This window comes from Neodiprion virginianus, chromosome 1 (assembly GCF_021901495.1).
Source record: "Neodiprion virginianus isolate iyNeoVirg1 chromosome 1, iyNeoVirg1.1, whole genome shotgun sequence".
NCBI classification, from domain to species: domain Eukaryota; kingdom Metazoa; phylum Arthropoda; class Insecta; order Hymenoptera; family Diprionidae; genus Neodiprion; species Neodiprion virginianus.
In genome coordinates, this window is record NC_060877.1 from 33016451 (window position 1) to 33037472 (window position 21022).

General features: G+C 43.7%; 1 protein-coding gene and 1 long non-coding RNA gene across 3 annotated transcripts in view; one reads left to right on the forward strand and one right to left on the reverse strand.

The window, feature by feature from the left end:
• The window catches only part of LOC124309697 (rap1 GTPase-activating protein 1), a 138650-nt gene that overhangs the window by 106847 nt on the left and 10781 nt on the right, over nucleotides 1–21022 (reverse strand). The window contains exon 1 of one of the 2 annotated variants that reach the window (XM_046773541.1): nucleotides 19582–20346. The exons of the other annotated variant lie outside the window; for it this stretch is intronic. Within the exon in view, the coding sequence (XP_046629497.1) occupies nucleotides 19582–19781 (200 nt within the window). The 5' untranslated portion in view covers nucleotides 19782–20346. Of the gene's footprint in view, nucleotides 1–19581; nucleotides 20347–21022 lie in introns of those variants that run through there. 2 annotated transcript variants of the gene reach the window in all.
• LOC124309970 (uncharacterized) lies at nucleotides 10526–19694 on the forward strand. The gene is made up of 3 exons (XR_006909539.1): nucleotides 10526–10673; nucleotides 10802–11202; nucleotides 19565–19694. It is a non-coding gene; the product is annotated as an uncharacterized LOC124309970 (long non-coding RNA).

Consider the following 21022-nt stretch of genomic DNA (forward strand, 5'->3'; position numbering starts at 1 on the left):
CATCACTTTACTCTGAATTGTAAAATCAAATTCCTCACATCGGGTGACAGAGGAATTCTCCTTTGTTCGTATACAGTTTGAATTTCATAGATAAAAAAGTCACTTTACACATGTACGCGTTGAGAAGAAAATACGTACATTGAAATTTACAATTTCTGAAATAATTTCATGGCAAAAATATTAATCACACGGACACGCTGTGCATTTGACACAAGTCCGGACTTACTCGGTTCTTACTTTTCGCGTCGGATATTATACCTGCGATTTCCGAGGTTAGGCGTCGCACCGTTTCACCGTGGGCGTTTCCGCTGGTGGAGATATTGGACGGACGAACGGAGCCGGAGGGTCTCCGGTGGTATTAGTTTCCGGTTCACACCGGAACTCAGGTTGAAATCAAAGTGGGAATGACGTCACGCCGGCGTTAAGTTATTCTGAATAATTGACTCCTATCTCCGTTGAGTGAAGAAGAAAAACTCGACGTTGAAACGATTTTGAACCTGCGTATACGTATATATGTATACACACACACACACACACACACAGAGATGGAATTGAGAGCGAAAGTTTATAGAACACTGCAGGTAACGAATTTGAAACCGGCTTCTCGTGAAATCCATTTCCGCAGGAACCGGCGTGAATATTACACAACTTCATTCGCGTTATGTTTTCAACCTAATTTAACGTCACAGGCAGGCACGTATGTATAATACAGGTGCAGAGGGGTCCGCAAAGGGTCGAGGTTGCAGCAGTAATTCCCGTGCATGACGAAAAATGTATCAGCGCGAGCAGAAAGAATTTTTCAACTTTTATTTCGTTCCTGGCATCTCTGTCTCATCATGGCTTGGGCATTCTTTGCAGGCAGGTTTTCATATCCACTAACGAATTGCGATCAACCCAGTATATATGCGACGGGGAATAATACAACGTTGTGGAAGAGACTCTCGTTTATATCATATTCAAAAACACTCGAGTCCATGGCCTGCCGAAAATATAGCGATTGACAAACCAAAATTTCCTTCAACGATTGCGATTTGATCAAAGGTGCAATTTACACTGGTATAAATACAACCAGGCGTCGCTCGGTTAATTGTTTATGCAGGTAAAAAAACAAACACTTGCATGCGTACTACTCACCCAGGAACATAAAACGCTTGTCGATGTATGTGTATAATAAAGTTTCACGACTGCATGAGTGTCGGTACGTACCTGAAATAGAAAAAATACAACTTATTGTTAGACATACGAGTAAAACTGAGAGGTACCTGCAATATAATAACGGCGTAATTAAATAAATCACCTCTCGGATACATAAATAATAGTCAACCATTTTATTGACCCTAGCCCTATGAGGTTGCTCCGTTCAAATAAAGATGCGATTTTTTTATTAGCCATACACGGAGCGTAAAATTTCTCAAGCAATGTTCGCTTTCGCGATGCGCGTTCTTTTTTATTTTTTGATTTTATCATCCCGTTTCACTCTTGAAAGAATTCTCGTTCGTTTCCACTTTGAATTAACGCGCCTATACATCGTATCGATGATCCAATAAAATTCCCCTCTGCACCTGTAGCTGTCATGGCTCGGACCCCGATAAACGGAAGAAGCAGAGAATTAACTGCCGCCAAACAACTCGAGTGGGTACAATATAATCCATATCCCGTGATGCGGGGCGTAGAATCGTTGACTGAACAGGCGGACATGCCAATTACCATGGGAAGGTTTATTATTAATAACGCTAAAGGCATAGCGCAAAATCGCTTCATCAACCGATACAGTTTGCCAATCTGTACCCATCGCCCTGCGCGTGATCGTGACTCTGCATATGCCACGGTATGAATACATATATGTATACAACGATTGGTAGCAATATTGCGACACGTGGAGCAGCGAATGCTGCACACCCACCTTTGGCCTTGCAAAGAGCAGTTGCCATGACCAAGGATGGACTCTGCCACAGGGTATATCCTCGTTCAAGGATGACACGCGTGATCGACACGGGAAATTATTTAATACAATTTTGACTATGGGCATCGATGGAACGTTGGTTAGGCGTGCCAATTTACCGAGTGCTGCTAATGACGGATAGGTCAAAGGTAACGCATCCGGTAAACGTTCAATTATTTGCCAATTTTAAATGGAGCCTCTACCTTGCGGTACCAACATCGGTCTGACTGACGGTACTGGATAAAAAAAAAAAAAAAGAACAACTAACCTGCTCCTGTGTTCATTGAAGTAGCTACGCAGAAGTATTTTCTGCTTCGATGTTTTCCACTGATTTCCATGCTCCGACTCTGATCGAATATCTGTTATCCCGTAAAAGAGTGAGATTTTTACGCCACGGAAAGTGGATATGAATAAATGTGTCTCGTTTTAGTTTGAATACGAGAGAGAATGTTTTTCACCGACGTACAAACAAACGGTTATCTTCCCGTCGAGTGCGTGCAATTCAGAATTGTCGGAATAGAGTTCGAAGCAATTTCTGTCACTCCACGTCCGTTCTGTTCTGCACTTTCGCGTAGCCAAAAAGGCCGAGGTCCCTAATGGATTAGAGAAGGAAAGAGTCGAGGATGGGCTGCAGCGGTCGGTGTCACTCGCTTATCTGTTTGCTATCTTTTTTTTTTTTTTTGAGTATCGAAAGAGCCTCGACTAGGCGCAAACAGACGGGGGACGAGAACGAGTAACGAGCCGACTTGCAGTGGCTGATTGTGAGAGAGACACGGAGGAGCTCGGGTTGAATCGTGCGAGCGAGTGTTTGTTAATTCCTATATCAAGGATGCAGCCCCAAGTCGTTCTGTAAATAACTTGGGTATGTTTACGACGCGGTTTTCTCTCGTACGTCTATAAGTACTAGAATTATACGAGAATTTAAATGACTTTGTTACAGCTCTTTAGCGTGGGTTTAAGCTTCGACGTACGATTAACGACTCGGCTCTCCGTGCGCTTCTCTGCTGCACTAGCTGCAAGTATTCGAGCTTTCAGCTGGTAGTCAGCCGGCTGAGAGAACATCGGATATTTTTTCGCGCGTTCAACGCTACTCAATTTGCCATGGAAATTTTCTCGAATTATATATTCAACACGTTGATTCTTACGCACAGAGTCAGTTTTATATTCTGCCTTTGAATTTTCACCGCATCGTAATACGATCGTTTGCCTAGAGCAAATAATTATTTACCTTTCCAAACCTTTGACCTTCTCTCACGTTATTTAAATTTTTACTATCCACAAGTTAACGAAATAGAAGAATAGCGTGAAAATCGCTACTAATTGCAATTGTTGAAGGTGAACGAAAAAATGGAAAAAAAAAAATTGACAACTCACTTAAAAAATTGTTATTCGAGTGCAGTTCTCAAGTCAACGATTTACAAGAACACACGCACTGTACATACATATTGTATAAAAATTGTATATCAAGGTAAAACTTTACCGTTACAGTCGGAAATTTTTACTCCGTCATCACGAATCAGACTGCTTTCGATCGGTTCAGCTGTTCGAAACGAGCATTCGGAGGCCGCGGCCGATGAAAATCAACTTTTATTCTCCCAGAGTTGTTTCAGCACCTCGATGGTTTCGGGAAGCGAACCGTGACGTAAATTTTTGGTTTTAAGGTATCAAGAATTTACATCACAAACCGGCAAGGGTCTGCACATTGCTGCTTTGAATTCGCGGTTGGTCCGAAAGGGGCGGAAGCGAAGCTGGAATCTCCCGTACGAAGGCTCGACTCGACCTCCTCATTTCTCCTTCTCAAAGGGCGATCCTTGGCAGGGTTACCTACGGGTCCGTAATCGAATCGGGTTGGTCGGCCGAATACCGCGTGCCCTTATGCGAGGCGTGTTTATGTATGGCGGGACGTCGTTCTGCACACATCGATGCCTGCAGATTTCCATTTCTCTCGTCAGCAGTGCGAAAGCGGATTCGATTGACGGTGGAGGCTGAGGGAACGGTGAAACAACGCAAATTCCGTGAAATTCCTCTCCCGTTACCGAAGACAAATCGTCACACGTACCTGCATTCTCAATGCTCGAGCGGAAATCACGCGAAAGCAATGTTTGGATGTTGGAGATGAAATTGAAAAATGTTTTACCAGTGTTGAGCATTTTATTCGCGTTGAAATAGCAAGATTAAAAAGTTTTCAATTTCATTTTTTTAAATGAGAAACATTTTTGGTTCGGGTCCCCTTATTTTTACCATTTCTCTCTGAGATTACAATGTTGTCAATTTTCAATTCGCCAATTAAGTTCTTACGGTGGTGTTCAACATAACACAACATACGAATTCTGTCAGATCTGGCATCTTCAAAGAAATTTTTTCGTTCACTATAAGCTTATAAAAAAAAAAAATTGGACAGCGGGCGCGAAAATTCCTCGCATTATCTGCAATCGCGCATAATTCACTCTTTAAATAAAAATCGGCAATTCAGTGTCAAATAATACCCAAAATCAAAACATACGCATCAGGGACTGCTTGTCACACTTTCCTCGGCCCAGCTCCAACCAAAAATAATGTTTCCCCTATCGCCAAATTGCAAGCAAAATTATTCAATTTCGCGAACGGGTTGCGCGCTGTTTGAAACACGTTTAAATTTCCTTCCGATTAGGCGAAAGGCCAAAAATTGTTCAAATATGTCACGCCACGTTGCGCCACTCAAGACTAAGTGGTAGACAAAAAAAAGGCATGAGAACCGGAAGGAAGTTAAACCGAGCACCGGAGTGTGCACGGAAGGCCATGGAAGGCTGACCCGCCGGTATACCTAATACCTACACGTCGAAAGGAAGTTGGGAGTAGGTAGTCGGAGATATTTTAGCAGCGTATTCTTGAGCCGATATCACGTTCCTCTCTCCTCGAGGCCGGAGTAGGTACCCACCTACCTACATTCCCCGCGTCCGCGGGTCGTCCGCTCTAGCCTAGAGCTCGAGCTGGGTGTAAAGGCCAGGTACACGGCATCAGGAAGCCGAAGCACCGCGCACCAGCGAATTAGTCCGAACCTATTGATTAACCCTGTCCTTATATACCTACTCTCCGTAGATGTGCCCACCTACCTGGCCATAAAATTACTGCCGAGCGGCGCATCGTCCGCGAATAACCAACACACAATGCCCCGAGCCCTGCGGGGCAGATCGGTGGTGCGGCCCATTACACGACCGGCTGGTGCAGGGTCGTGCCTTACGTGAGGGGGCTTCTTCTTGCCTCGCTCATTTCTGCGCTGCAGGTACCCCGGAGAATGGCTATTACGCCTCGCTGAACTATCTCGGGTAGCCGGGTCTACGCCTCCATCCTCCGCTGATGGAACCGGTCCATGGGGTCTCGAAGAAGAGGAGACCAGGGGGACGCTGAGGACCCGGGAGGAGGAAATCCTTGCGAACGTATAGCTTCGAGCTGTGGCGTAATCGGAAAGCAAATAGGAGCCCCAGTGAAATGTCAAAGTTGACGACCGCGTGGTCGAATGTTTACCCGAGGAAAAAATGCCGCTTATCTGTTTTTCGGTAAGGACGGCGTCCTTCGAAATCTCCAGCAACAGCTCCGACCGTCCGACGCCAGCTTTTCCTAATCTCGCTGTAAGCCGCTTTTCCATTACTTGCTACAAGGATCGGACAAGCCGACTTTCGTGACTTGGAGGAATTTTTATCGCAAATAGAAACTGGAGTGACCGCATTTTAAGGTGTAAAAAATGTTGCGGGTCAAATGTGTTTTTACGTGGGAATCTTGATTTATTTTCACGTAGTTATATACACCAGCATCTACAGGCGGGAAGATTCATCCGCCGTGTTATAAATGCTTGCGTAATAATCAAAGAGAAAATTTTAAACTTTAATAACAAAAGCTAACCTAATTCCAATGAGGAATTGGCAGCTGTTATGTATTTTTTTTCTCATAAATTCGATCCTGTTATACCGTTATCGTATATCGAGAGGGATTACCGCCGTGGCGTCATCCGCGTCGAGAAAGAATTGGGTCATCCACACTTTTATTTTCCAATCAGATTCCCCATTCTATAGACAGATGTTTTCATCCAAATTAATAATAGATACCGAATCCACACCGAGATTATATGAAAAGATTGCACGAACCGTGTGAAAATTATATATCTTCGATGAAACATCATGCTCCTAATGTTTGAAAAATAGATTAACAATAGACGTTAAAATTACCAGTGTTACGCAACATATTTGACGCCGATTTTCACGACAAGCTGATGGAATGGTGAAAAATGATAACGCCCCGAGTTTTCCAATCTACGTTGCAACTCGTCGATCGGTCAATTTCCCCCCGCCCCCCTTAATTGACGTGGTACAGAGTTTGTAGGGGAAGGGTGTCCTCGTTGTCTAAAGTATTACTTGTTACAAGGCTCATATTTCCGCAGCTAGATACCGGAACGAGCGGCGATATAGACTGAGGTTGTAGTTCAATGTTTGAAACAAACGAATGTTGTTAATTAGAATATTGCATCATATGCGGTCTCGCGGTGATTAAAAAACCGATATTGGACCTGGTAAGTAATTATTTTCCATCTTCTAAATATGTTTTTTGTCATTTTCTTGGCTGCATTGGAGTATTTTGCGATAAGATAATCGGAAAGGCCGCCTTCATTTCATACATATATATTTTTGATACTTGAATAACGGTTCGGCAAGATATGCACATTTTTAAACAAAATCACGAGTCGGGACGAGTTATCATATGTGACAATAATTTTGCGACAACTTTCTCCATTTCGACTTTACCGTGGTTTCCTGAGTCCGGGTAAGTTTTTTGGAACTTTCGGAGTTTGACTCGATTTTTTCATGGTTTTCGGGGTTTTCTGAGTCTAGGTTGACTGTTCCGTGATTTCCGGGAAAAAATACAACGAAGAAAAGTATTGCTTAAAAATATATACATCGAATAAACCTAGTTTCTCACATCAAAACAAAAACGAGAAAACAAAGCCGTGAATACGAATTATTCGTCATCTCTGCCCGGTTTCCGTAATTTAAAATACCCGGGAACCACCAATCGCAGTTAGAAAAACCTTGTTCAGACGTGCTTTGGAACAGCCATGAATTTCCTCTAGGTGCGCAAAGGGTGCGTTTACGGTACCCGATATCCGAATGAAATGAAATTTTATTAAAACAAAATTCTAAAAAATCCGAGAGTGAAAAGTGTGACAACCAGCCACCGTCTCCCCTATCCGGCATAGCGTGGTAGCCTGCGGAAAATGAGGATGTCCTCGACGACGATCCATCCGCCGGTAAACGTTGCGTTGGAGAACGGCGAGGCAGCAACCACCGGTTCGTATGTCGCGTAACCTTCGTCACGAAGCTTCGACCTGCCGCCTCACCAACAGTCATTAAACTGTTAAGCATTTATCTAGGACAGTTTCATCAGCGACGGCAAAGCCGGCCAGGCATCGTAAAGGGTCAGACTGCAAGTTTGCGAAACTCGGACAAGCGGCGAGTTATTGCCACCCCGTCCCTGTACATTGTGTACATACGAAGCTGGTCAACACCGAGTGAACTCGCTTCGGTTACCACAGACTGCGCCTGTTTCCGGACCGCGTTGAAACCGCTCGAAAAGTTTTGGCGATACCCGGGGGGCCGTCGGGTTGCCCAACTTCAGGCGCCTGGGGTCACGATACTACCTGTGCACGTATGTGGCAGCGTCGTTGTCATTCGCCGCACGTCGACCTGCGTAAGCGGGCCGATCGTCGTCGAGGATTTATTAAAGAAACGAGAATTGTCGTAAAATATTACAGCGAGAGACGTGATCCCGAGGATGCGAGTCGCGGAGCAGCAGCTCGGAATCGGCCGAGTGTTTATACCCTTCGTTCGTCAGACTCCTGCTAGATCCTCGCGTCGCGAGAAGATCTGAAAATCCGAGGTGCCATGTTTCTCTTCTCTTGTGAAGTTTGCATCTCTCGTCGCGGTTGTTTTGCCACAATAGGAATATATATATATATATATCGTTCCTTAGACGCGGACAGACTATCCACTCCGCAGTTGCCTTGTCCTAATTGACTTTGTGTGAGCTTGTTGGAAGTCGCGGGTGCCGGGTTTGTAATAGGATACCAAACGAACCTCTGACGAAGGAAGATGCGGTAATGGTGAAATATCGTCGCTGAGGAGAGAGAATTATTGCAGCGTATTGCAGCACGTGTTAACCAGACTCGGTTGCAGTGGAGTGTGATTTTTATTCAGAATAAATGAGATAGTTCAGTGGTGCATAACACGACAGTCGCCGCTATACCTTGCAATTTCATTGAACCAAGAGTTAGTTATCCTCGTCGAATTTAAAAAAGTATAAGCAATTGGTCCTGTTAATAACAGAGCTGTAGTTCTATCTGTACCATCAGGTTGTGTTTTTGTTTCTTTTTACTCTCCTTTCGAGGATATTGGGTCGGTACCGGCTTATCGGAATAGTCTACGGTACGAACTAAATTGAATTTGACCGTGAAGATCACACACACCGACATGCATAACGATATAAAAGTTTCACCGATATTCAGATCGAGGAAAATCACGGACGCATGTGGAAGATTCAAATCGCTGCTACACGGGCAAGTATTAAATCCGTTAGTTCTTCACGCGAGCTCGATTAACTGTACATCATCACCTGTGCCGTGCTGCAGGTAATATATGCTAAGTGATCGAACTTGACCTGCAGCAGGACCACAACCGCGTTGCTCGGCCTGTTGCGGCGAGACAATTGATCGCATTCCGATGCTCCGTTTATTGCCTCAACGTCACACCTGCGATAGTACACGTGACCTGTTTTTCGGGACGCTGAACGCGGGAGAGTTTCTTGAACTGCAGCAAGGACGTGCCAATTTCACAGGGAACTGCAGCTGGATGGAAACGAGTAGTCGTGCGGATGGTTCCGGTCGAGGTCAGTTCACATGTTGGATTAATCGGATCAGTTGCATTTTATACCGTTCTTTCTCGTTATCGAGTGAAACCGTTCGCGTCTCGTTCAAAGAACTTTCATCGCGTCCGTGTTTCGCACACGCGATTGCTCCGCAGACGCCGAATCAAATCGCCGGTTGTTTATCCTAGTTTCGCTGTATCGGATGTTCGTGTTCGTATAACCACGAGCGTATCATCAACCACCAGGAAACGGAGCGTGGAAATCGGATGAATCTCGGCCGTCAATCAAGGCCCAACAGCTGTTAGGCACGAGTATCATCGTAGAGCCTCGTCACTTTCCTTCATGCATCTGGCGAAACGGCGCAAAGATAAACTGCACGTAATGCAGCCGACCGACACGAAGATGCTGGTGGGTGGCACCTGCGTGCAAGTTACTAATTGAACTCTCCATCGGTGCAGTTTGTTTAAAAGGCTTACGGCGTTCCTGGTTCTTATACGAGGACGAGAGGGTTCGACTGTCCGTAGGAAAATAGCCCGGAGCCTTGAACCGACGCTCGTGCCAATGGTGTATTTGAAAACAATGGACTCGTCGTGGCGGATGATCTCAGCGAAGTAATCTTCACCGTAAGATATCCTCGCGAGCCTGCAGTAGTGCAGTTTTATTACCGACGTTCCGCGAGCGAGCAGACGGACATACACTTCCAGAGTCAAGTTGAAGGCTGTGGTATAATAGAAGAACTCTCGGTTATGCTCGTAATTACACACAACCATGCGCCTTTACCACTCGAATGAATGACACAGTCACACAAATATGCCGTAAGTTAAACATTTCACATCCAGACGTGAGCCACTCGACGCAGATTCGATTCGTTTCTCATTGACGAGCGTTTCTTTCCTTCCAACAAACGACGAGGGATGATCGGTAAGAGACCCTCTACATCAACTCGGCACAACTCCGTACGAACACTATAACTTTGACACTTGAAGCGGTAGATGCAAACGAAGCAAAAAGCCGGTTACAGCAATAAAGTCAATGTCGAAGGTACGCTCCACGTAACCAGTGCCGGCAAATCGATTGACCAGCAACTCACGGTCGAAAGACGTAAAAAAAACAAAGAGAGACAATAGCGTAAAGGGTCGTGATCGATCGCTTCCATTGACGCGAAGGAAAACCGCGCGCGATTTCTTTCATGTTGAAAAGTCGCACTGCGCACCCCACCAAGCTTTCCCCAAGTTCCAACTATACCTACAGCATCTTTACCGATGTCCTCAGATTGCCCTTCCAACCGTTATCTCTCTTCGCTCTTCCAACCCATCGACGGTTTTTGCAACGACATCAAGGGAGCGCGCTTAAGCGGTTTCTCTCCACACCGCGAAGTCTCCGCAAGTTGGCTCTTGGTAAAAGAAATCGAGGCAGCATTTTTCAGCAGCTTCTGTTACAGGTGCGGAATGGGTAAAGAAGGGGGCGGAGTGAAGAAACGGGACGGCGCTCGCAGGCATACACCCGGATAATCATCATAAGATGAGCCGCCGCGCGGGGGAGTGGGTCACTAGGAGTCAAGGCTTCGGGTGGTCGATATTGCACCGCGGCCACCTCCTGGTGCACACCGAACGGCGCACGCCCCTGCCACCCACCACCTACGCCGCGTGTAGGTGTACAGGTGTTCGCCGAAGGAGAGGCGAGAGAGTCTTTCGACCTGCGGAACCTCGGCTGCTCGGCGCCATGCACCTCCTCCTCGTGACGCCGTTAGCATTTCGAAATAACAAAAACGGTATGACTCGACCAATCGGTGACGGGACTGAAGCTGGCAGAAAAACGTTCCAATGCTCGTTCGCACAAGGTAGCAAAGTCCGATAATAAAAATTTTGTGATACACCTTGGACTCCCAGTATTTTTTGTAGAATTATTAGAATAAAACTGGACTGCATTTTTTGTATTAATAAAAAGTTTAACACGTTTGGCTCATAGATTCAGCTTCGTCGACCAGTGACCTGGAGCTAAACCTTTGGGCGAAGTAAAACACAAGTTCCAGAGTGAAGAATTGAAAATAATGGCGGTGTCGAAGACATTGTCGAGTTCCATTGAAGTTTTAAGGAACTGTCAACTTCCATCCATGTGCAAAGGGAAAGTATTGGTTTATCTGTATTCTTGCCAGAGAAAAATGATGTCCGAGGATGTTTTTTTTTTTTTGTTTGTAGTTGACAGATCTTCCCGGAAAGAATGGCGACTCTCGTCGAGAGGAAATTTATTTTTCATATCTGCAGACGCTACATTATACCGAATTGAAGCCCAGCTGTGCTGCTTCAACCTCCGGTAGGCAGCCTATATTGTACGATTTATACCGCCAACGATGTTGTACCGACGTGTGCGTAAGTATGGGCGATATAATGCATGCGACCGCATTGCTAATTGCGGCTAATTAGGGTTAATTAAGGGGGCCAGAATCTACCTATGTAACGTTTCGAATCTCGAGGGAGCTACTCTTCGAATATTCCCGGATCCCAGGTGCTGCTGCTCGCGAAGCAAACGAGAAATCGTTGGAGAAGAGGAACATTATTTGTTTATACGTGATTACCAGGGTCTCCGTAAACTCCTCTAAATATATCTTACGCGGTATATACGGGAATATATGCGACGAGTCAAATACGATTTCGAAGAAAATCGTGTACCTACATCGTAAAGTTTGAAACTTCGAGGCAACACGGGCGCGACGCGTTAACATTTAGCCAATTGTCGAGTTTATAAATTCTAATCAATTTCGATGTGGTACGTATGTATACGCATACGTACAATAGTTTATATTTTACGATCACGCAAACCGTGACGTAATCTGCGAGCATGGCAGCTGCTCTACACGGGGAATTCAAAACGCGTTTGTTCAATTGATAATACTAAACGCGGTTACTCAGCTTGTATTACAACCCGATGGTATGAAACGAATGAAATATTCTCATCGATATTAAAAACAACCACGTCATCGAAACTGTCGTTGGTTTTTAATGTTATTTTCGCATTTCACGAAAGTGTTAGCATTCGGCACGTGCTATGTAAATAGTTAACTACGTAAACATTTCTATACATAAGTATAAAGACCTGCTATCACGCATTCGTCATCGCGGATTTAACGACGAAGATCGCTCAACGTCGCAACACGATCTTTTTACCCGAAAAAAATTTCAATTTCGATAAAAAAAAGCTTCAATCGATAATGACAAGCAATCAATCTTTACTAAGCCTAAACGGGACGCGTCTCAAGCTATCCCTTAACTTTGAATCATCATGCTGGATACCAAAATTAATACTAAAACTTCACCTAACGCACACTCGTTGAATACGATTTTTCTGCAGTACCTACAAGTAAGCCATGTTAGTCGTTTTATAATTTTTTACTATGAATTGTTCTGGCAAAGATGAAAGAAACGAAACGTCAGTGTTTAGTTTTTCAGAGGATGAGTTACGAGTGTTCGAGAAGAAAATTAGATAAATTGCACGTGCCGTTCTTTCAAATGCACTATAATAAGTACAGAAATGCGGCGCAAAAGTAGTAATTAACTGTTTTGCGGGAGTTCGTGAAAAGGTGAGGAGTTCGAAAGTCTGGAGATCATTAACGGCATGAAAATAGCCGTAGGTACATATTCCGCATGATCTGCAGGCTAAATTCGTTTCGGATCGCTGCATTTATGCTCCCTGAAGTCTCTGTGTGTTGTACCTGTATTTATATGTTACATGTAATACATAAGTCGTCGATAGATCCGTATACGCGATACATAACTGGATACATGTATACCTGCGTAGCTATCGAGCAAGGTTTGTTATCTGCCAGTCCCAATCGTGTAATTGCAATTCACCGTAACGATCATTATCTACGAGTATACGCGTATATTACAGCCTGACAGTGAAACAAGGAAATTCATATGTCGGTACACGGGCGGGCATTACACAGAAACAACGGGGTACGTAGGCCAACAATCCTCGCAATCAACCGCGGATCTGTTATTAGGTATATAGAAAGAGGAATAAATAAAGCCTCTTCATCCGCTCAAAAATATTCCAGAGCCAGAGGATGGATGTGTGTAGAGTGACTTTGTCGAACAATTGAAATATGCATTCGATCGTTGTATCGACCACGCGGTATTTAATTACTGTGTAACTCTGTTCTTCGAACCTAAGAACGATGTCAATGATCCTGTGCAACGAATCGGTTCCATATTTTTCTAACTCGTATCAAGGTATCAATCATCAGCAATTATCAACGGTAGTTGCACATATCAGTGATTACAACACCATTCCAGATTTTCATAAGGTTCGAAATTGATCGTTGGTTCGATTTCGATGGTCACGTATCTTTGAATTCTAGTAGAAAAAATTCATGTATAATACATTAAAAATCAAAATTTTTCTCTTATATTAATCGGTAGAAAGTTCTTTGTTTTTTATTTTGTCTAAATAATCGGCAGATGACCCCGGCAATCAAAACCTGTACATTACTGCAGACAAACGTCGTTATTCGAATTGCTCGTCCGTTCGACAAGTCTACATCTATAACTTTGATAACACGTAAAGCACGGCAGACTGCCCAAATGGGTTCGAATAATGTGCATTATATGTTATATGCTATTCAAATTTCCATCTGTTCGAGAACAGTGTGATAAGTTACTACTACGGAGATTACATGTGTGCCGGCGGTGCAAGCACTAGCGTAAACGTAACATATACTATATAATACGAATGGTACACGTAGCTCTATCTTATCTACAGGCTCTCATAATTGGTCCAATAACGTATACTTTATTACGCCTTTACTTACACTTTATGCCCTGTTTCCTTGTACTTATTCAGCGCGTATAACCATTTTACGGATGGTCGATATTCCTTTTTACGACTTCCAATCGTACCGCACAATTCTAGGGCCGGATCTTACCGAGACTCTACACCAAGATCGCTGGTCAGCGATGAATCATGCATGTCGCCTAATCTATCCGAAGAATTATCTAATTATTATAGGTATATAAGAGATGTAAACAGAGTAAAAACAGAGCTACAGAGGATTAGAAATGTGCTACCTCTCGATATTTTCAACAATATTTTTTTGTTGCTGCGCAACCGTTTGATTGTATAACGAAATCAAATCTCGATATGAATATTCGCGACTTCCTTACCGAGTGCCAATGAAATCGTACGGATATCCATGTTGCGACATCGCGCGTTGTTCCGATGCACCGAATTTTATAAAATGATGATACGCCGCAGTAGGAAACGGAGCCGCGCAATTTTCCAGCACAGCGTGCATCGTGTTACCGCAAGTACCGATACTTACACCGAGTTCGCTCTTACGACGCGTGTGTTTCGTCGAGCAGAAGGAATACTTATCGGGTAGCAAACGTCACTTTCTAACGAGAATTACGAACAGGAATGAGTCAACAGGTTCGGATAGGTGGGCATTAGCCTGCACGTTGAGTGTTTGGAAGTCGAGTATTATCTGTCGGACATACGTATAATTATAACGTGCAACAACGTAATTTGCGAGCCAACCAGATCACGTTCCCGGCTTACATAATGTATAATACTTTGGCGCGGAATTTGATACCATTCTCATATTTATACGCCGGGCTGAATTAATTAAAATTCGCGGAAAAAAATTTCTGAAAAGAGCTTTCAACGTCCGCGTAAAATGGAAACTCTGTGATATTTTGACTCTGAATGAATAAAAATAATCCGGAAAGGCAAAGATCCGGCTTTGACCCGCAAAAGAATCGAGGAAACAAATTCTCCCCCGCTTTCAGCATCCGTGCCTTCTTCGTCCCTCGAGGTCTCAAAATTATACCTGCATTCGTGTTCAACAGACGGATGAAAAGGGTAAATGAAACCCACGCAAAATCGAAAAAAGGCGATTAGAAAGACTTTTAAGGCTTATCACGTTATTCCCAAGGTACATGTTTTGCACATTTTATAGAGCGAGCTTGACTAACGTTTGGGAAATTAGAATTCAGAGAACATTCAAATTTCTTTTAAACCCCGTTTACTGTTCATCTATACAACAAAATCTTGAATATAACTGATATTCTTTATGCATATAAATTATAAACTTTACATAACTTTCGAAAGAGTAGATTTATCATAAAATGACAAGAGATCTTTTTTGAAGAGCATTTTTTCTCATATTACAAACAAATTATCCCCACGTTATTTAAATGGGAAATGGAAAATCGCGACGAGGCACCTCTAAATATTAATATTAAGAGCTGAAACTTGGACAGCGTTGTTTTTTCGTCATTTCGAACAATATTTTCGACTTGAATTTTGAAAAAAAAATCGTCGTTTTTTGTTGATACGGTCTAATGTATATAACATCTAATTGTCACGGACTTTAAAAGTGCCGCTATTATACCACCACCGCAACGACGAAAGAATACCGATCAAGATAAGCGAAAACAATGTACTCGTTATCATTTAACAATTCCTGGATCACGGCCACGAAAGTCCAGCAATAACAGTGCATCAATGACAAATATCACACGGCCGGTGGCGAGTACACCGCGTCGGTTTATCGTAGCCGAACAAAGTTTGATTATCGCTCAGGAGGCAATCTTGAGAGGCCGAGTTCCATGGGAAGTTATTTTTCTATACAGCAACCGCCGCAGCAGCAGAAGCAGCAGCAGCAGCAGCAACGCCCACGCGATATTCTAAAAAGGAAGTAGTCTTGCCATGTTAAAAAATTTATAGATATACGCAATATTGTATTCCCATCGATTCAGGGGGCTGCTTTTTTTTCGCTGCTCTACGCCTTACGTGCACACCGTCACGATATTCCATCGCGTCTTTTAGATATTTGATTATGAAGTAATCTGTAACAGGATATACCGCAGCTGCACGCCCGACGCTGCGTTTTATTGTCATCGTAGGAGAGACGCAGGTTGTTGTAACGCGTCGGTTTCACCGCTGCCGCTGCCCTGTCCCCGCAGGCATATAAGGTACAATACGCAGAGGCCTGTGTTTCCATACTTAACAGGAATAACAGGTAAGGGGAACGACGATGTTTTGAATTTTTTTTTTACACACCATTTTTCAAATCACCGACAGGTTTCACGTCCTACAGCAGCAGCGGTACTCGCCCATGTCGTTTTATAACCTTGCGATTTATATTGCACAGGTTCTGTGCAGCCACGCCAGATTTTACGTTCATTTTCATCACCGGAGTAAATAGATAAAATTTGAAAACTATGATACGAGAGAGTTCTGCTACGCATCAGGCAAAGTCATATTCGCTCACATTTTTCCATCCCATCGTATAAATTTCGTCCATATAATGTATATTATACGGATATTTCAGTCTAATGGTGCAGAGTTAGAATTTCCTGTTGAAATATAATGCAAAATAACGTAGAAGTAACAGTTTCCTTTCGCGCTATGTAGGTGGAAAATTTCCTTTTAAAAACAAAACGGTAATTGAATATTCGCGAATACTTCGGCGTCGTCAAAATTACTCTCGCGCAAAGTTCTTTTGATCAGTAGTAATACGGTTAAAAGGGAAAAAAATACATACTTCGAGCAGAGCACAGGATTATACGGTTTCCGACCTCGTTACATACGTTGATCAACCTCGTTGAATAAGTTTGTCGGTTTTCAAGAAACTGAAGAGAAATGAGACGCAATTTTTGCTAGAGTAGTCGATGATACTCGTTTCGTTAATGATAAAATAGATGAATTTACGCGCTACTAAATTGCACGTAGGTGAATCGTTTCAATGACTTGACTCTGGAACGAGAAAAAACATAAACATCCTCGAAATGAAAAGAGTAAGAAAAAAAAAAAAAATTTTTAATCAAGAACAGGATCGAATCGAGGAGTGGAATAATTAGAGGGATAGTTGAGCCCAGTTTTTCCAACCACACGCGTTGCAAATGGATTTTGAACGAGCGCATTTCGACGATGCGTCGTCTCCTCGCACATACGCATCTGCCACTCGTTGGATGACAAATATCCTAGAAGCTGTTACACATATAATACTTTTTACCTCAACTCGAGGTGATTCGACCCCGTACCACACACGAACTTGACGTTCTGCGGAAGAATAGTAGTAAAAAAAAAGAAAATACAAGGCACTTCGTCTATTCCCAACTTCGAAAGACCTGAATATCAACTATACAAGCGCCTCGTTTCGTCCTCGCATCGTTTCACTTGAATTCAACCGTAATCACGTTCAAAGCTGAAGCTGTAAGGCGCGTCCCATATATTATAATAATATTCAATGGCAACGTTTACCTTGACAATGAGTCATTGGGGGGAACGTGGGTTTATTGTAATTAAGAGCTCTCGTTCCTCGCGAGACGATCGCAACAACCGCGAGCTGAAAGTGTAAATAATAACAGCACGCGCGTGTTCCTAATCCATCGGTCGTTTTTGCAATGGAGAAAAACATTTTAACTTGTACCAAAAGGGCAAAAATCCACCGCGGATTTAGGTCAAGGTGAAAAAAAAGTGGCAAAATAAAAACAAATATTCCTCCTCGATCAATTAGCACCGCGGTTTAAGGCCACTCTTTGCCCTTTTAGCTCCACATATATATTATGTATATGTATATATCGTTTCTGCTGTGTATTTTCAACGAGGACGCAGCAGAGCGTTTACTCGACTACCACTTATACTCTCGCTTTGCATTGCATTATACAATAGTCTCGGCATTATATATATAGATATATATATGGAGCTAAGGCTCCTGCATGTACGTACATGTATGAAAAGGTGGCTCATAACCTGAGGCTCGCTGTAGCGTAGTAAAAATAAAGTTTACAAAAAAAGAGAGAACGAAAAAAGAAAACAGAAAAAGATCGAAAAATAGAGGGGGAAAAAAAAAGAAATTACCCCGCAGTACAAAGGCCCACCGTTTATGTGCAAGTTTTCTCATTTCTTTTGCCTCAGCCCAGCTACCCTCAAAAGGGTACGTATATATAAGTAGAGCCTTCTGCCACGAAGGCTTTAAAACCCGAAAAAAAATAAACCCGAAAAATCGTCGCAACCGCTTATCGCTTCAGAGATTTTCTGACAAATAGCGGTGTAGATGGGATTCGGATCGGCGTATTATAAACAGAGTGTTGATCCGGGAACGCTGTAACAACATATAAATTCGAGAGCTGTTTTGAAAACGGAACACGTAGTACAATAACAACGTCGAATCGGAATACGAATTCAATCATCGCGTTACGATTGACTTAATAAATATGCGCACGGTGGGTTAATTAGACGATAAAACGGCGTGTAACTCGTTGTGTGATTAGTGTAAATGATAATATTACAAGCCATTTCGTGGAACGAGCATACGTTTAATTTAGTTATGCCGAATGTTGGCCGGTGGCTTCATTAAAGTGGAAACGAACTTGTGTAGCGTACGTCTATACGGTTAGTGGACGCTTTATCTCCCGAACAAGTTGGTCATAATTGGCGTTATTAGTGGCCGCGGTGTTTCGGCCGTTCGGTGTGTGAATCGGTGAACGGTTGAGACCGAGCTTGTCCTCCTGGTATGGCCAGGTGCGAGAGCCGAGCTGGCTGGCGAAATTCCATATAGAGGTAGGTATGTACGCGGGCACAGCGCGACAAGCCGTAACAACGAATCCCGGCCATGTCTCGTCTATTCCCACAAGTTATTGTTATAAATACATGCTGCACTCCTCTGCCTTTGCAAAAGCTCGGATGAATAAATTCCCGCGAGCTTGCGCCGCCGCACCGGTGTTGTAAAGTCGTTTTTAGTCAAGAAGGTGTCGGACCGAGCTCAAGTATAGCACGGAAAGTGAGCGAGCAGTCGGCTAGACAACGCTGATGTTGATAGGCAGCGTTGTAATCCGCGGGTAGCAGCCACCCGGATGCCCGAATAAAACCATAATCATTATTCTATTATTTACGCTTATTTAACGAACGTTGAGATTGAAAAAAAAAAAGCGGAAGACCCTTGACCGAACGAAAGATTGAAAGAAACAATGCCTTTTTTTGCAATTTTATACGATGACTTTTAGATCTAGCTGGAATTGCTGAGCATTACGTAATGTTTACTGAATTTCAGGCAATTTTGAGATTCCCGACAAACGATTTTTCCCGTAAATGCATTATCGGACCTCTTCGTTAGAACAGTGACTGGCATCTTTGATTTGGAAAAGAGACTGAAACCTGACTCACGAGCTATTTCCTTACACCTACGTGCGCGTGACTTTCGTTTAAAACGCCATTGCAAGTGAATTGATTTCTCGAAGATTCAACTTGCAGGAAGAAGGAAGACCAAGCAATATCTTCTCGATTAAAATGATGAATGGCGCGCGATTCAGACTTATTTCACTCTATGTATCATTTCAGTATTTAGTAATTGCTTCGAACGAGCTCATCAAATCTCCCAAATATATCACTTTTATAGGCCGCGCGCTCAAACTTGTCCTAGATTATTTTTACGAGAACGAAGAAAATTGAATAATTATACTATACGGCAACAGTTTTACAATCGCATAGTTATACAAGATACACTCGAATCTTTTCAAGTGACACTGAGCCGATTTCGGAAGGGTTCGTTCCGAAAAACTTGAAACTCGAACGAATCAGCTGACGAGAAAGCCAACCGACGGCAATGTAACGTGGATTAAATAGTTGCAAAAGTTCCCTCGATGTCGTTGTAAATTCCGAGTAACAAACCAACGCGGTAAATAAGTAGAGATAAGAAAGAAGTCTATGAAATGGGGTATTAATACGTAGACGAAGTATCAAACTACCTGTGGAACGTCATGGTGGCGGATCGACGAGGTTCCGAAGCGTTGCCGACTTCCCTGATTACCGGTCCGGGTGTTCCGGGTACTTTTAGAAGGTGACAGGAGGCGACATGGTGTCCAGGGTCGTTCGAAGGGTGCGGAGACACGCCGCCCTGGACGGTGCAGCCGCCCTCGGAAAGGTGGCGAAGAAGAGGTCGGCGCATATCGCGATGCGGAGCCTCGGCGGCCTCCAGCTCCCTCTCCTTTTCCTCACTTCCTGCCTTCCTCCTTTTCCCGCGCGGCACGCGCCCGGAGTTCGCCTCACTTCGCGACCCTCTTGTCAGGAGTTTACCAAAAGCACGGCACCCGCGGCGGCACGTAACACGTTGTCAATCGGAGCCGGCGGAGGATATTCGGCAGCTCTGACTGGTCCGGCGCGTCGCTCGCGACTAGAGCACACGACAGTTCGCGCCGCGCTGGTCCACCGTCCACCTCGATACGATACGGACAGCCTCAGCCAACCCTCGCTTCGTGCCTACACCGACTTCGTCTCACTTGCCGCCCACCCGCCGGTAGCCACGGATCTCCTCTTCGGCTTACGGTCCTCACCGAAAACTCCCTGCGGGGAGAACCGCTGCGCTCGTGTGTGGCGCTACCGCTCTGCCATCTGTCGGCGGCTTCGCCAAGCTGCGGCCGCGCCGCTTCTAAGGTAATGCAGGGATCCTGGATGGGCAGCGAGTAAGACGAAGACGAAGAAGAACGCAGGGATCTATCATCTTCTTGGTTAGTTTCTAAAATAAAACTAGAATGAATGTCTAAAATATTTGAGGGAAACTCATGATTTCGAACGAGGATCGTGTCGTTTAAATCTGATCTTCGAAGGTGCGCGCTAGCGGTATACGATTAGTTCGTGAATTACCGTCAGCGTTTTGCGTCGGTATGAGTGACACGCTTGATAGGAAAGATTTCGGTATCGCTTTGCATGTTGTGTAAAAGGCGCCGCAATGGTGTGATATAACTATTATAGTTATGGAATAGCACTCGTGAACAACACTTTCTGCGGTAAAATTATAATCGTTCATGATAATACGAAGCGGTTTCAGTGCCTGTTATTTTTAGAGTGTCGTTGAAGAATTTGTGGTAAATCGTTCAGTTTTTAAACAAACACCACTTGTTGTTCTGTCTGATAAATATCTACTCTTATTTCACTTTCTTCTTCTTTCTACTTCTAAAATACTTGGAGAGACTCGAATAATGTAATTTCGCACTGATTTGATCGGTGAAGAGAAAACTTTGTTCTTTCAAACGTGTAAATTGTAATTAATTTACAAATTCCTGTATAAATTACAAGGTGCAACGATCCTGATCTATTGATTGTGCGCACGGTAGAATGAATAATAGCGCAGATAAGCCCTGTACGATTATAACTGCAATTATTTCCCAAGCGTTTCACACGCGCCAGTCG